Source organism: Talpa occidentalis, unplaced genomic scaffold (assembly GCF_014898055.3).
Source record: "Talpa occidentalis isolate TD23 unplaced genomic scaffold, MPIMG_talOcc4v2.1 talOcc4.4, whole genome shotgun sequence".
Taxonomy (NCBI): Eukaryota; Metazoa; Chordata; class Mammalia; order Eulipotyphla; family Talpidae; genus Talpa; species Talpa occidentalis.
The window spans coordinates 112,809,327-112,827,087 of NW_023604295.1; the positions used below are offsets into that span (position 1 = coordinate 112,809,327).

The 17,761-nt window shown below is 37.0% G+C and overlaps 1 protein-coding gene across 16 annotated transcripts in view; it reads left to right on the plus strand.

The window, feature by feature from the left end:
• UNC5D (unc-5 netrin receptor D) overlaps positions 1-10,968 on the plus strand; it is a 726,786-nt gene extending 715,818 nt beyond the window's left edge. For 14 of the 16 annotated variants that reach the window (XM_054700868.1, XM_054700869.1, XM_054700865.1 and 11 more), the window contains one exon: positions 4,493-10,741. In XM_054700868.1, the coding sequence (XP_054556843.1) occupies positions 4,493-4,697 (205 nt within the window). In that variant the 3' untranslated portion in view covers positions 4,698-10,741. Of the gene's footprint in view, positions 1-4,492 lie in introns of all 16 variants that reach the window. The other 2 variants (XM_054700876.1, XM_054700861.1) reach the window with 2 other exon arrangements.
• Positions 10,969-17,761: the final 6,793 nt, after the last annotated feature.

Consider the following 17,761-nt stretch of genomic DNA (forward strand, 5'->3'; position numbering starts at 1 on the left):
TTTTTTGTTTTTGTTTTTTTTTTAAAGATTTATTTATTTATTTATACAAGCACTGGGTACAGTCAGAAGCGCGGGAGGGTGAGAGAATTCACCAGAGTCAGAGCAGGGAGCAGAACAGGCAGAGTGACGAAGTACACTGCTCAGGGGAGCAGCAGGCGGCAGGAGGGGTCTGCGTGCTATGGGGGACTCTCCTCTGGCGGCCGGGGATCCAACCGGCGCCACAGAGGCTTCTGGCAGCTTTGCAACCCAGCGCTCAACCGCTGCACCACCAGGGAGGCCCCACATAAAGCAGAGTTTTAATTGAGGATAAAGGTGGAGAGTGGGAATCTCAGAAAGATACAATTAATCATGAAGTTTGTCACAAGCCCGACCTGCTACTCAGGTGAATAGGAAGCATGTAGATATCTTTATGCCACCAAAAATAAAAACATAAGCTTGGTTTCCAAATCACCTCAGAATCAGAATTTGAAAATACTGAAAACCTTTCCCTGAAATTCAGTCATAAAAAGTAACAATTTGAAGCACCTAAGACTAATGTTGCAAACATTTACCTTTTAATACATTTTTCAAAGAGAAAAAAAATAAGTTTGAGACATCTCACCTGAATATTCACGATTATTGCTTTTACTAATGTTCTCACTTTGTTTCCAAAAAAAGGGAGAAAGACACTCAGGAAATCACTGAACATCAATAATTGCTATGAATTCTATTCTGTTGTGTAGCCAATGTTCCCTGGACTGTGTGTGCATTTATTGGTGCCTCAATGGGCACAGAATAGAATCATAATTCCAAAAGGGCAGTGTGTAGATAGCCACATGGATACAAAGTGTACCAATTTTCAGACATTCAAAAGAGTTCCCTGTACATGTAACAATAACATAGTTCAACTATCTTTGAGTAATACCCTATTGCATTAGGATTTTAGATGTGCATATTATCCTGCTGTAAATAGATTTAAATATAGTCTAATAGGCTGTCTATAGTTCTCACAAAGCTGATTGTATCACTTTAATATGGCCGATAGGCATCTAGTAAAATTAAGTGGAATTTGAGACGTGTATGTTTTATGTTGATTGTGCTTATTGCAAAAAATAAGTCTGAACCATGCTTTGGGGAGTACATTTCATTTGCTAAGATACTTCAGAGGCCTATGCCAAATAAGTGACATTTTTGCATTTTGATCATTTAGCTTCCTTTAGCCCTGTGTGCTATTCTACAAATCAGGACATCTGCAGGACTTTTTCAGAACCAAGCAGCTGACAGGGGTCATTCTCCTCCCGGGTTGCACCTCTTCCTCTAAACAGGGGTATTTGTAGTACCGCCTCACCCCACTGATTCATTTGCAAGTGGTCAAAGATTCACCACAACTTCTAAACCATCTGTATGTCTCTAAGTTTTACTATTACATCTTCATGCCCAGGTCTTCCTGTCATGTCTTGAAATGTTAAAGGTCCCAAACGCTGCTTATCCAGGATAAAGTTCTCCCTGTGCTTATGGCAGGGAACATAGTCCAGGGATTCAGCAACTTGGACCCTCTAAGTACACATTTTCAAATACAGCACAAAACAGAAAGTTCAGCCTCATTCTCTCACTTAGCTACTATCTCTCAAACTAGTTGGGTAACTTATAAGAGTATCAAGAGTGAGCACTAAGGTGCACAGCCAAATCAGGCCACCCAGACTTTTTTGCATTTGTTTAATGGCAGGGGAAGTATATTGTATGACATGCAAAACCCATCACAGTGGAATTTCAGTGTCTCTAAAGTTTCATTGTAACACAGCCATGTTCATTCACTCACATGTTGTCTAAGGCTGCTTTCCCACAATCAGCAGAATTGAGTAGCTGCTGTTGAGACCATATGTGGCTCCAAGAATATTTACTGTCCGGTCTCTACAGAAATAGTTTGTCAGCCCCCAATATAGAAAAAAGGGTAACTCCGGGGTTAACAGAATCACAAAGATTCTAGTTTCTTTCATACGAGACCAGTCCATTATTGTTTGATAGCAAATAAGAAATATAAACCCTTAAGAAAATGATGAGAAATCTTTGCAGCTTTTATTGTGGTGCTTGCTGTCATGATGTCTCTTTTTTGAAACAATAGGAGACACAAAGCATTATTTATCCATGCCAGGAAATAATGTATGTCTGTGGTCATTTTTCTCATAAGGTATATGAACAGTTCTCTCAGAGACCATTCCACTTGTCTCTCAGTTTGCCTCTTTCTCAGTCATTCCTTCAGTTTGTGTCCTGCCTGATGTTAGTTGGGGTAGGACAGTTTGTTGATAGATCTGCAGCTATCCCCTCTTCCCCCACAAACATCTCTACATAATCAAAAATAAGTGGCAAAATTTAAAACAAAGATCTGAAATAAGGGGAATTAGGACTCCCCTTCAGCTACTCAAGTAAGATCTGCTTTCCCATTTGTTAGTGTAAAAATAAAGAATTTATTAGATTCTAATATGAGCAGGGAGGGGGGTAGGCAGAAGGAAAGATGACAAAACTTGAAAGATTATTAAGCTGACTTTCTTTCTCAATTAATGATTCAGATACAGTGGAAAATATAAACAGTACACTGATTCTTACGCTATTTGTTAATCGACTGGCTTGAATAGTCCCTTAAGACCTTTGAACAAAATAACACTTTATTCATTCAGATTTATTGTGTATGTGCTGATTTTAAATGATAATGTGCCTGTAAAAGCTTGTCTTCTTTTCCAAGTGTTTGTCCCTATGTGAGTCTACTTTGTGATTCTTATACTTGGCATGAATGATGAAAAATAGTACCATCCTCAAAATAGGCAATTTTTGGTTGACTCTGGAAAATCTTTAACTCACTTTTTCCAACAGTGACATTTCTATCCCTGTTGTAAAAGCATCTATGAAAAACTGACCTTTAATCCTTTGTGTTGTCTTAGTTTCATCATTATAAAGTTATTGTCTAAAAGGTTACCATTTGTTTTCAGTGAAGATCCCTATCTTCTGGGAAAAAAGCTCCTAGCAATCAATTACTCAGTCAAAAGTTATTGAATAAATACCTGTCACAGTTTTATGATAAGTACTGTTGCCAAATGAGAAAATTGTTAGCAAGGATCTTTCCCCTTTAGGTATCTGCCATTACACTGGGAAGGCAAAGATCATGCATATAAAATCTAAAAGCATTTATTTATATGAAATTTTAAGCACAGGCATAGAAAGAGCTTAGAGAAGTGAATCATTTTGAGCAAAAAGAGATGAAAATTGAACCAAGCACTGTAGGACTGTAGAATCTTGATAAACAGAGACAAGAGCATTCTTAGAGAAATTACATTGAATAAAAACAAAAAGCAAAGCATTACTTAAGTCAGCATTAATGGCTCAAAGAGCAAAAGAAGAATATATATATAGCCATATGTTTTCCCATAGCTAGGTTGAAGCCAGAACAAGGAAGTCATCTGCAACAAGTAGGTACCTGATGATTAAACAAATAGAATATAGAGTATATTAGAAAGTTTGGAGATAGTTATAAGACTTTTGTTAGTATGGTAATTATACTACTATAAGTATGAATGGAAAAGGGTAAAGATGAGGAGTCTGTCAAAAGAAACAAAGAGTCAAAAATAAATGTCCTGGGCCTCCCTGGTGTCACAAGGGGTTAAGCCTCAGCACTATGAAGCTATCCGCAGCCACTGTGACAAGAGTTTGATCCCTGGCCAGGGAGCTAACCCACATGGCACAGCAGACCTCTCCTCTCTCCCCACTGTTCCCCTCAGCAGTGTATTTCAGTAGATCTGCCTGTTCTGTTCCCCACTCTGTCTCTGGTGAATCCTCTCACCCCCACACCTCTGGCCTATATACCCCAGTTCTTGAATGCATAAATATTTTTTTTTAAAAATTTCCTGGAGTGACGATGAGAATGATGGTTACAATTACTGGAATACTTGTTACAGTTCCAGTTTGGATAGATGGAGATATCAATTTCTGATACACTGAGTTATAGAGATCTATAAGTAGGTCATATTAACCTGTAAGATTGGAGGTACAGATTTAGATACTTTGTCCACTAGGAATTGGTAACTACTCTGTTTAGTATATGACCCACTGAGGAAGGAAGGAAGAAGAAATTAAAGATAAATCTTGACAGTTCTATGTTCACCAAGATAGAGAGAAAAAGGGGAAATCAGGTATTTTTAAAAATAGAAGTTCCATCATCACACAAGTTAATGGTGTTTTTCAAGGGGATTGCTCTAGAAAGAAACACTCACACACCCCATACTCACAAGGAATGCAAGGAGGGGATTAAGGAAAGCCTGGGAGGATAAGGTCTCTTCCAAATACAGTTTTAAGTGAATACTGAAATACTAATTAGATTGTCCCAGTCTCATGTGTTAGTGGGGCTTTCTGCTCCTATTGTAATAAAATCCATTACGATTCATCTTTAATTCCCTTACAGGATTTGTATTTGTTCCTTTATTTGTATTTTCATTTTTGTTGTTATTCTTTTTAATCTGTCTAGGAATTTATCTTATTTTGCTACACAAAGTAGCCCATCTGCTGTCATTTTGAACCTGTGGGAAGCTCGTCATCAGCACGATGGTGACCTTGACTCCCTGGCCTGTGCCCTTGAAGAGATTGGGAGGACACACACAAAACTCTCGAACATTACAGAATCCCAGCTCGATGAACCCGACTTCAACTATAGCAGGCAAAACGGACTCTAGTCCACCTTGTCTCCTGAGAGTGACTGCCAGCTTCGGGACATTTGCTTTAAATGGGAAAGAAAGAGGCAGTTTTCTGCCGGAGGGATTTGGGGAATTCAGCCTTCATTCACAATCAGTGAGAACCCCTGGTTGAAGAAACTGCATTTTATATAGGCAAAATATGTTAATAGGGCAAAGTACAAGTTCTCTTAACTATCAGAGGGCTCTACTGTCTCCTTTGATGAATCCACACTGGGGTTAACATTTGATGAATTCCTCAGATTTGAAGTGGCAAGGAAAAAGAGCAAGTCATAGCTAGATAGCAGTGACTGTGGGGAAAATGAGCTACAATAAAGCTGGGAAGGCAGAGAATGAAGAAGTGCATGTTTTGTAACAGGTTTTTAATGATGTGGCCCAAAGGGCCAGCTGATTCTGTGACCAGATTGTCAGTGTTTTCTACCAACTGGCATCCGTGATGTTGGCAATCATCATAAAACTGGCTTTTAGAAGTGAGATATGGTTGCCAACTTATTTGTGTAACTTCAACAACATTAAGGAGAGCACTTAGAGTTTAGGATCTGAGTACATCACACCAGCACCAATACCCTATCTATCCTAGCCACTCAATGGAAATAAGACTTAGAGGTAAGATAGACTACAAACAAGTCCTTGCAGTATCTTCCATATTCTTTTTCTGCTAGAGGCAAGTCTACTCACATTCATTCTTCCCCTTCCTTACCCACTACAGTAGAGGTTTCTAGGAGCATAATCAGATTGTTAAGTATGAAAAAGTATTTCTTCTAATTGAACAAAGATGGACCACCTTATTCCAGTTAAGTCACTCAAACTGCAAAGTGAGTTTATAACAAAGCTATGCTATAGATTTGAAGACAAAGAGACCAAGTCAGGTCCATGGAAACTTACAAAGTGCTGATGTCACAAATAAGCTGCAATTCTAGGATGTATTTGATCCAGTTTCCCCCAAATCATTGTTATATGGGGAAAAGCATTTTACTATACTTTTCAATCCAGATTCTTGAAGTTTTCTAGTCTTTTGGTACTGTTATCACCAAATCTGTGTAGGGCTATAGTTCATCCTCCTTTTGCCTCTTGGGGAATTCGCAGATAGTCTTTGCTCTAGTGACACCCCAGTATATAGATATATACTCTACCACCATGTCCCAGACACCACATGCATTGTTGAGGGAGCCGTCAAGCTCTGATTACAAGCTCACCAATGATGCTTTCTCCACAGGACCATTCTTACATGGTTTTGTTTTAAATGAGAGATAATGAGATTGTAGAGAATTAAATTCCACAGTAAATTATGACTCCCCTGATCATAACATTTCATCTTTTCTCCTGTTAAATCCTTTTTGAAAAGATCACCCAGTAGACTTAAGACAGACAGAGCTTCTCCTGCTTGTCTTCTGGTCGTTGTTTGAATTAGCTGTCCACAATCAGGACAACCAAGGCCAAGGACATAGATAAACCACAAGGCAAATCAGCTAGTTAGATATCAATTATGCTAGAGTAAAATTGAAATAGTCAGGGAATGAGAGAGGTGGGGAGTACTTGGCAGTGGGGATATGATCAGTTTTTTTTTTTTTAATGGTCAGTTTTTTAAAACAAAGTTTTTGCAAATCTCAAGTTATAAAACAATGTTGTAAATCTCCACCTAAGTGAAAAAGACCTAAATATTGGTTGGATTATGATACTATGGTTAAGGCATTGAAAAATTTGAATGTGTTGGTCATTTTCTCTAGTGTGTGGTATATATGGTCTCCTATATTTGATAGAAGGCTTTGCTACATGAAATTAAAAAGCATCTTGCTTTTCTCAGGAACCAAAGGCATATTATATGTAATGAAAAAAATCCTCTTGGAACTACCAAACTTATTTTCAAAATACCATATCTAGATCAGGTAAACATCCTTTTGCCAGTGTGTTCAACTTATTTATTTCTTCTAGGGATCAATGGGAAGCATGAAAGTGTAAATCATTTAACATCCCTGATATAATTTCTGGAATAGAAAGAAGTGAAGTAGATGGTCAACCTCCCAAAATAAATTATAGAGTGGATTAGCATGGGTGGTGTACAGAAGGAATCTGCATTAACTGTTGGATAAGAATTTATAGAAATCACAATATAGAGCTTTAGTTAGTATCCATCTTGGAGGATTTTATTTTTAAACCATCTTACCCTTTTTTCTTCTTCCCTTCTAATTGGTTTCATAATAGTTTCTTTTTTTTCTGTGTATCCACACAGATTAATTTTAGAGTTTAAGACAAATGAAAACTTATTTTCCCTAGAGTAAATCTAGATTATTTCAGGTGAGATTATCATCAATTTCTGAGTGTCTAGAATTTGCTCCCACAGATTTTTCTTGGGGTTGTCCTATTGAATGACAAAGGAAGCAAATTAACATGATTCACCTGTGATTTCAGCACAAGGTTCAAATACTTCATTTTGCTCATTCTTTACATTTATCTTATTTCTGCTAGTATCCCACATAGGATTTCTACAGAAATGTATGAAATCCTGTGGACATTGCATGTTTATATCATACAGTATTTTACAATAGAATTCCAAAGAGAACCCATGTTTGTGAGATTTATGGGCCAAGGTGTATGTATGTATGTTTGTGGTAGAAGGAGCGTGAAGTTGCAGGTCATACAGACTTAGTGGGCATTTGAACTTAGGGTTACTCTCTGTGACTCAAGCCCTTACTCTGTTTTAGTATTAGCCTACTCCCACATAGATACCCGTCTAGAAAGAGATTTACTACCAAGCGGAAAACTTCAAAGTCTTAGTGCAAAATGAACCAAGAAATTAAAAGTGGCCTTTAATAACTTGGTAGGTTACTTAATTTTTTTACAAAATATTCCACTTAATGCCAAATCTTTCGGTCCTCAAAGGTATTTAAGTCTAATAGTCATGCTTTAAACATGACTTAAATTATGCCACCAAAATGGTGCACTTCACAGCTTCCCCAAATTGCAGCATCATAAAGTTAATTTACAGTTTTTATAACATTGCTTGTGCAGTCTTACTGGTTTACATTAAAATCTTTTAAGCCAAAAGGAAGTTCACTTTATGAATTTAAATGCAAACTTCATTTACCGGTGCAGAAAGTGTCATAAAACTCAGATGTACTCCCACAAAAATTTTATTGACTTTTTTGTAAGAGATGAATAGGAATCAACACAGTTCTCTTTAAAGAGGGGAACTATCCTCATTGCTATCCCCATTGTTATCTTGTGTGATGCTCCCTATATTTTCCTTTCAGTTGGCTTTAGGAGGGGACATTAAGCAAATCACTAAAACAGGGTTCTCTTTGGATTAAAAGTTTTAAATTTATTGCAAGTATTTTCGTAGACAATTTCTGAACATTATTTGGTTTTAAGATAGTATCCTCTGCTTGCCAAACTTCTGGCAAAATACATGAATTTCAAGATGTTACATTATCTTTTGATGAATTTTTTTTGTTTTTCTTTTTATTGTTTTTCAATTCCTTAGACCCTCTGTAAAGGTGTTGACTAATATAGCTATCAGATGTATTGAAGGTGAAGTTCTTTCAGAGGTCTTTGTTCCAGATCTGTGAAGGTCACAGGAAACATATGGAGGCACTGAGAAACCTGCTTCTCAGGCCCATTGTGTGGCTCATTTCCATTAATTTTCCTCATGAAACATTGCAAAGTTCTGAATCCTTAGTAACTCCCATTATCGGGACTAGAGGTAACATGCACAGCAAATGGGAGAGCAAAATGTTGTCCTACAGATATGACAAAATTTTATTAGCCCTTTGGTGTTCGTTGCCATAGCTCTGTATTTGAAAATCGATGCTTTAGCCAAAAGTTGAATGGCCACTGTTTCCGCAGTTTCCACTGTTTTGTCTGCATAGAATTTTCCTGAACTACAAGCAAAAATGTGTTTTGTCAAATGTCACAAAGTGAAGATGTTACTACTCTTAGATGTGTTGCATATTTCGTTTTTACTTTACAAACTCTTTCAAAAGCTGCAGTTATAAAGCTGTTTGGCTGTATTGACAGCATGTGGTGTTTTTCGCAAAAGCAATTCTAGGAGAGCCAGTGTCTACCTCGGACCCCTCATATCCCCACTCCAGGGGTGACAACAAGATCTGAATGGCTATTTGTATGCTGTATTTTTTCAAAAGATAAAAGGGGATGCAAATCAGACCTGGCCATTAGTCACTAGTGTGTAGTACTGTGATCTGAAGTAGGAAATTTAACTCACATAGAATAATTGTGGTTTTTGAAGCAGCTACTTTGCTTTTTTCCTTTTGCTGTGAAGATCATAGATTTGGAATGTCCTCATGAGGTGGGCCTAAGACAGTAACAAAAACTTTCATGTCTTAGAATCTACCCTCCATCTGAACCCAAAGATATAAAAAGGCAGTAAGCTTCATGTTTAGGCCTAAACTTAAAAATTTCCTCCTCTGCCCCTAATATTGAGTTTGGTAAGGGGTACAACTTTCTTCCCCCCAAAAGTTATAGCCTTGAATTATGAAAGTGATCACTAAATTTGATAATGTAAATTTTTACGAGAATGGAAATGTTCAATTCTTTCCAAAAGGCATGACAATGAAAATGTCCTTTTGCTTCAAATTTTGCTAACCTCAAAAAAAAATTTACATACAAATTCCAGAACTGAATTATACAATTCCCTTAAAACCTGACAGATAACAGTAGATTGGGAGAGATTTAACAATGATTCTGTTGAATCATGAAAAGGGATTTTTGAGGGGTGTTTATTAAAAAAAAAAAAATCATGCCTTATGACCCCATTACTGAAACACAGACATTACAAAATCAGAAAACAGATCTAATAATTCTGATATCCCTCCATTAATGTGTTCTGGTGATGGTGAAGAGAGATCACCCTTTACCAGGAGGCTTTGATCTAAACCTCATTAGAGGGAAACTGTAAAATTTTCAATTAGAAACCCTCTCCAAGCTTTGTCTTGTAAGAACTAGGTTGGCCACTCCCATTCGAAACTCTTTATGAAGGGAGGGGGGAGGGGAAATCAGTCTGTGGGAATTTTCTGGTCAGGAAAACAATTTTCTCCCCTTTTCTAAACTGGAATAAAGACTTACTTAAAATCTCTCGTTTTTCATAATTGTTTCTAATTGATAGAGGCAATCCAGTAAGTCTTGACCTAGAAATATTGCAAATACAAGCAATTAGAGTAAAACTGGCTTATTCTCCTGACCCAAACTCTATGAATAATTGTTTACTTTCACTTCTGTATGGAGGAATTTTAAAACAGATTTCATTTTGTTCTGTTTATTTTGGGAAGGTGCGTTGTGGGGAGGGTGTTCTTTCAAGTGATTCATATCTCAAAACCCATACCACTCTCAACTTTTATTTGATGTATTCAAAGCTGGAAAAAAAAAAAAAAAAGCAAAACTGAACACTAATTTGACATGAAGCTGAAGGAGTGAGCAAGCCAGAGCTGAGAGTTTAAATAAAGCATGGCCTTGGCTTCATACCACACTTTTTGTGCCTTGTATTATCAATGTAAATTCTGAATGTTGTACAGTAAATACTTGGATGGACTTCTTAGAAAAGGCTGCACTGGCTTCTTTTTCAGCACATGTACATATCTATAAATATATATACATATATATTTGGTAATGCCAAACAGCTGTGTTATATTGTATTGAACAAAATGAACAGTTTGGATGTTTTATGTAGAGTTTGCAAAAAAAAAAAAAAAACTGGATGGTAACAGACTTTTCAAGATAAATGTACAGAAGTAAATTGCCGCATATCAGTTATTTATGAATAAAGAGTCTTTTATTGACATTTTAGGATATTCCATGAGTGGAACTTTGACATACCAAATCCCAGTGAGGACCTGTTTCGCACACTTTCTGCCAGCCACACCCTAACAGGAGCTGGAATGACTGCCATGTCAAAGATAATTTCCAAATACCTGTTAACATATTGAACCTGATTTCTCCTTCTGGCCACATGGATGAGAAACTCACTTTGAAGATGAGATTATCACCTCACATTCCCACCCCACCAACATATACAGGTGCACATATGCTCATACACACACCTGTCTTTGGGTTACAGTTTTATATATCTGAGATAATCTGTCATACCATCCATGGGCTGCTATTCACCTTGTTCATCAAAATGCTGGAGTTATTTTTACAGACTGCGTAGAAAATTTACTGCCAATCCATGGGGAAATGTTAAGAAAATAAGTACAAAGTTGCACATCTCAAATGCATTTTGACTGATTAAATCTATTTTGAAATGTTTTTTAAAAAAATGCTAGACGCTCCCAAGAATTTAATCATAACTACTAAAAGCTGGTCAGAGCCAGTTTAAACAATATTGAACTACTCAGAGGTGGTTTCAGATCTCTTTAAACTAGTTATAAGTTAAAAGGTCAATGTATATTTAATGTTTTCCAAAATACCATTTCCATAGAAAGATTTTTTTAATTGTTGAGAAACTATGAATAAGATACTAGATTTCTAAAAGTCTTATGAGTACAATACATCTCATGCTTACGACGTATCTCTCTGAGGGGAATCTATGCGCCACTTCCTGAATTTTCGACCACGTCACTTTTTTCAGATCTTATGGGACTAGCAGCATAAGTACAAATACCCACAAAAGTAACTAAGTGGTCCCCACTGCTCTTTTGACCATATGAAGTTTGGCAATCTAAAACTGAGTAAAATATATGTAAGTTACTGGCAAAATAAGAGTTGATTCTAATTAACTTAAATTAGGGAAATCAATATGGTTAGCTAAACATTTCAGAATCTTCGAATAGTTAAGAGCAAATAAATCCAATTTGAACTGGTCAAAACAGATTTTAACTTAGAAAGGCTGTGATTGGCATAAAGATCCAGTTTTAACTACCTTGTCTTGGTGAAAACAGACCAGCTTAAACCTATAATAAAATTTCCAAACCTATCTCATTAGGAACTAATTCTGAGTGGATAAAAGTACTTAAGGCCAGTTTATTTTTATTCTGTGTATCCAACATTGTTAAAATTTGGCCAAACTTATAATGGGGGCTATTCATTCAAAAACTAATAATTTGTTATATAGTACATGCTAGAATCTGGGCTCAAATCTGTATTCTGATGTATTTATATCAGGCAATATACTTAACATTTCTATTTCTACAACATAGAGATGATAGAATTTTAGATTCTTTCCAAAATCTGATGATTGAAGGGGAAAAACTTTTAGCTCATTGTATGGTACTTAGTAAACATCCATTGTGTTTTGAATTTTTATCTCACTTTAGAGAGGCAGCATGCATAGTAGTTAATGTGTTGGAGAACAGAGGCTGGAATAATTCTGAGTCTTATTCTCTGAACACTTAACCTTTAAAAATCAAGAAATCTTGAAAGAAGATCATCATATCAAGAGCACAGGTCCCAAAGTAAATGTTCAAGATATAGTATGATGTCTCAACACACATTCAACTGTCCTTGGCTCATTCTGGTTCTGAGCTGAGACATTGTAAAACATTCCTTGTATTAACATAGTTAAGTGGCAATGGGTCAAAGATGTACTTAATTTTACTATCTAATATTTAAAAGGTTTTAAGGAAATAAAGCATTATTACCTCTGAAAATAGCTTAGAAAAAGACTCAAATAAGGTCCCATAATTCCATCCACATAGAATGATTTTAGGATAAAGCAAGTGATTGAGACAAATACATATTTAAAGGGTATCACTAAGCAATAGCTTTAAATGACCGTGCTTTCCTGATGCAGACAATACATAACATGACAAATGAACATGAGAGTTATCTGGGTACAATCACCTGTTGTGTGCCAGAAGCTCTGCTACCAATTAGGCATTCATAAATAAAAGTCACTGACTCAGCCTTCAAGACAATCACACTGCATCAAGAAATTATTATTCCATCAAGCAAGTCTTGTGAAATGGGTGAGCACAGGTAGTTAAGGGAGAGTAAAGGAGGAACATTGAAAGCAGGTTCTATTGTGTGAGGGAAAAGCTCCAAGGACAAGTTTCCACTTGGCTAAGATTTATAGATGTCATATAATATAGCTATTTTATAGTAATACTTTATAACAAATGCCATCATTTGTAACTTCAAGTCCCAATTTAAAAAAAAAAAAAAAAGTTATTCTCACAAATATATTGGGCAACTGAGAGGTCCTCCTGATGGGAGGTTTGGCTTGGGTGGCCTTTATAGAGGTTTCTTTCATGGGAGAACACTCAAAGTCTTTAACACAATAGTCAATACCTTTTGAACAGATTCAGTATGCTAGGTACTTTACATGGATTCACTCAGCAACCAAATTAAGAATTAGTATTACTTATATTTTGTAAATAGAAACACTGAAGAAAAGAGAAGTTATGCTAAATGTACATTTTTACTTACTTGGCCAAGGCTATTGTTCACAAAATTTTCCAAATATTTATTACCCACTAATTCCTAGAGAATAAGCATGATGCATCATCTCAGTTTACATTTTGTAATTCACTTTTCTATGTATGAGATAAATTGGGTTCCTCATCCTAAATTAGTACAGGTTTTCTTCGATTTTTTCCCCCTCACTTACCCATTTGCAAATTTCTTATTGCTAAACAATGACCAACCCATGGCAACCTTTGTAACATTTCAATTCTTGCCCATGAATGCTGATTCATGTTCCTCTTGAGCTAGTAAAAAATACACCCTCAAACTGAGGAATGAGTTATAATTTTATTCAACCTTATAAAGACTGCTTTTAAAAGATGAAGGGATCTTTTCAAGAAATGAAATTGATTGTATCAAATAACCTTACTCTGTGCCCAGAGAAAAATTCAATATATCCTTCCTTTCAAAGGGGTGAGTGCTGGGAGTCCAGCCACAGATAAGATGCCGTGCAAGTAAGTGGAAAAGGCCCTGAGCAGGTTAAAAAGGCACTAACTTAAAAAAGCTGTGATCTTAGGTCTCAGGCCTGCTAGTGAAGTCACCAATTCATTTTACTTTTAGAGTCGCCATTTCCAAATCTGTTAAATCAACATCATGAATATCTTGTTCAATTTCCTATATTTGGCTACAGCAGGGATCACAAATATTATAAAAACATTTTACATTCTAATACGTATTATACAGTATTTTAGTATAATGAGAACTGTAGTGACTGTCAATCGTACATGAAAGATCAGAAATTCATACTTTTAGATCAAATTGTTAGACATGAAGAAAAAAAGTGTTCTTTCATGTCCTCTGATCCCTAGGTTGAATAATTTAGTCAGGATGCCCAGAGAACCAGGGACAGTCTCTTTTCCTACCATCAACTCTAAAATTCCAAATACTTTTAAGATCATAAATATGATTGTGTTCTTGATAACATCATAAGCAAAATTTATATAAAATGATTCAGTCCACTATATATTTGTTATCACTGAAAGAAGAGTTAATGCTTCTATTTTGCTTTTATGGGTCTAAATTATAAGTACTTTTGTTGTCCTTTTCAATCTTGACAAAAAGAAAACAATTTACCATTTTGTTGCATCTTCTATTGACTATTTTACCCAGGAGTTGAGTTTATTAAAAATAATATTTATTGATTACTACTCAGGAGGACTTATACTAGTCAGTGAGTTTACAATAGTAAACAAAAAATTAAATATCCCACTTGCACAGAGAGTTAATTCTTATGTAGGGGGACCGAAAAAGATCAACAAATACAGAGTAAGTTAGACACACAGGAAAGAGGGATGGGGTGTCTATAAGGTGGTTTGAGGATGTATATATTTTTTAAGACTTATTTATTTATGAAGACAAGAACTGGTGTATAGGCCAGAGGTGTGTAAGGTGAGAGGGTTTACCAGAGACAGTGGGGAGCAGAACAGGCCGATAAAATACACTGCTGAGGGGAGCAGTGGGCAAGTCAGAAGAGATCTGCTGTTCCATGTGGGCTGTATCTTCCTGGCCTGGCATTGAACTGGCATTGCAGTGGCTGTGATAGCTTGATAGGGCTGTGTCTTTAACCACTGCACCACCAGGGAGGCCAAGGATGTATTTTTATTTTAATTTGAATTTACTTTTTTAAAAATTTTTTTAAAAATTTTTAAAAGATTTATTTATGCATACAAGAGCTGGCGGCATATAGGCCAGAGATGCAGCGGGTGAGAGGATTCACCAGAGACAGAATGGAGAATAGAACAGGCAGGTTGACTGAAGTAAGCTGCTGAGGGGAGCAGCAGGCGAGTCAGGAGAGGTCTGCTGCACCTTGTGGGTTTTTCCCTGGCTGGCCGGGGATTGAACTCATGCTGCAGAGGCTGCGAATTGCTTCATAGTGTGGTGTTTAACTCCCTGTAGCACCAGGGAGGCCCTTTTTAAAATTTATCTATTATTTATGCATATAAGAACTGGGGTACAGGCCAGAGGTGTGGGGGTGAGAGAATTCACCAGAGACAGAGTGGGGAACAGAACAGGCAGACTGACTGAAATACACTGCTGAGGGGAGCAACAGGCTCAGCAGAAGTCTGCTGCGCCATGTGGGTAGCTCCCTGGCCAGGGATCGAACTAGTGCTGCAGAGGCCATGGATAGCTTCATAGGTTGCATCTTAACCCCTTGTGCCACCTGGGAGGCCCCAGGGATGTATTTTTAAATAGGATTATCAGATAAGGAATCACTGAAAATGTGATTGACAGACTAAAGACCTGAAAGAGAAAGCAGAGTGACACAAGAAGACTCCTGGAAGAGGAAAATTCAAAGCAGAGGAAAGCAATTTCTTTTTTTTTTAATTCAAGAACTGGGGTAGAGGACAAATGTGCAGGAGGGTGAGAGGATTAACCAGAGACAGAGCAGGGAACAGAACAGGCAGACTGCCAAAATACACTGCTGAGGGGAACAGCGGGTGACACAAGAGAGGTCTGCTTCGCCATGTGGGATTCTCGCCGGCCTGCGGGGATCGAAGCCACGCAGCAGAGGCTGCAGACAGTTTCACAGTGAGGTGCTCAACTGCCTGTGCCACCAGGGAGGCCCCAGAAGAAAGCAATTTCAAAGGTCCGAAGAGAAGTGTGCCAGTTCTACGGAAGGGAAGATCCGTGTGACTGCAGCAGTGTGAGTGAAGAACTCTCAGGGTGGGATCATATAGAATCTTACAGGGTTAGGTTTCTGATTTGTGTGAAATTGGAAAATAGTGGAGGAATTTGAGAAATGTTGGCAAAATCACATTAGTGACCTAAGAATATGTGATACTGGGGGAAGGGTAGAAGGAAGGTCACTACTTCAGTTATGGTATGTAATGGTTGGTTCAGGGAGTTTGCAATAGAGGCAATGAAAGGAATTTGAATGGTAGATATATTCTGATGGTAGAGCTGGCAGAATTTACTTTGTATGGATGGATATTGTGAAAGGAGGAAAAATATCAATGATTCCACGGTTTTGGTCCAAGCAACCAAACACGAAGATGCCATACCTTTAGAAAAAAACAGGTTTTCTTTCGGGGAGGAAGGAGACCAAGAATTATGTTTTATTATGTTTTATGTGTGTTAAGTTCAAAATATGCAAGTGAAAGTTAGTTGAACATGACAGCTGAATTGAGAAGAAAGGTATACATTTGGTAGTTGTCAAAATATAGATGGTAAAAATCATGAAATGGCACCAAGCCCCAGGGTGCTTGAACACAGATCTGCAGAGATGAGAAAGAATCTATGTTTAATTTGAAAGAGTAGCCAGTCAGGTAGAAGGAGCATCAGGATAATGTTTTCTAAGCAACTCAAAGTATGACAAAATAGAAAGTGTGACCAACTGCCAAATGCTGCTGACAGGTCAAGTAGGATGAGGATTAGTAAATCAAGTAGGATAAGGATTAATAATGGACTTTGGGATTTAACAATGTGTAAATGCTTTATAATTGTGACAAGATCAGTTTAGATGAAATAGCAGGGGCAAATATAGTTAAGGTGTATTCAGAAAAAAAGGGGAATGAAAAGTGAGACAGCAAGTATGATCAAAGAAACAAATATGTGAAGAACTGGCAAAAAATGGATTTGTACTAAGAATGGTAGATGGTGAAAAAATAAGAAGGTTTCTTTATATACAACATCTTTTCCCTAAACATCTTCTGCCTCTGGTGGCAAGGATGTCTCCCTTCCTCCTGGTAGTGGGAGGGTACAGTTGACACAGGAGGTTTTTCTCCTGATTTCAAGAAAGGCAGGAGTGGAGGGTGATCAGAGTATAATAGTCTTGCTTCTATTTTCTAAGTTTCAGATTAAGAAATTCAATATGCCAAGGTGCCATATTTTGGAATAGCATATCCTAATCCCATCAAGACTAAAAGCACTGGAGAGGGATTTTACAAATTGGGGAATAATAGATGGATCAATACACAGCCTCTCCTGAGGGTCATAATCCAGGAGAGGGAAGGCATGGGAATCTTTTGATTAACAACAGCAGAAATAAAGGACATAAGAATAGTGTTTAAAACTGAGTAAGTTGATTGGATAAAAGTTCATTACGTTTATCTAGTTACTCATACAATTAGACATGTATTATCTGTTGTGTCTAGAAGCTTTTCTCAAAGTTTGGTGAAGGAATGATATGTTTATTTAAACAAAACAGAAATGGAACAGAGGAAAAAAGTATTTAGCCAAAGGTTAGTTATGAAGATAGTAGCAAGTTTAAACCAGGTCTTATAGGGTGCTAGTTTTCTTTTAAAAATAACAAAATATTATTTTGATGTTTTCATTTTAACCACACTATATAAAGAACAAAAAGTCTTATGTCAAGGGCAGAATTTGGTGTTTTTAACAAGGTAGACCACCCAGGCACATACAGATTAAAAAGTCCAACCAATGGTAGCATCCTAGGTCTGCAAGTCTGAGCTCCCAGATAGGCTTTCCAATAGTTTTGCTCATCACAGGCTTCTGGGAGTTCAGTACTTCCATTTTAAGGAGAAGTCAGCAACCCTGACAAATTGGGAACAATCAAAATATGTAAGAGTTGGTCAAGACACATTTGTACTCTTGAGGCTTCCTTCCTGGTGCAAAAGAAATTAATACATAAGAAAAAGTGCCTTGGAAAGGAATCTATTCCTATATCTAAAAGA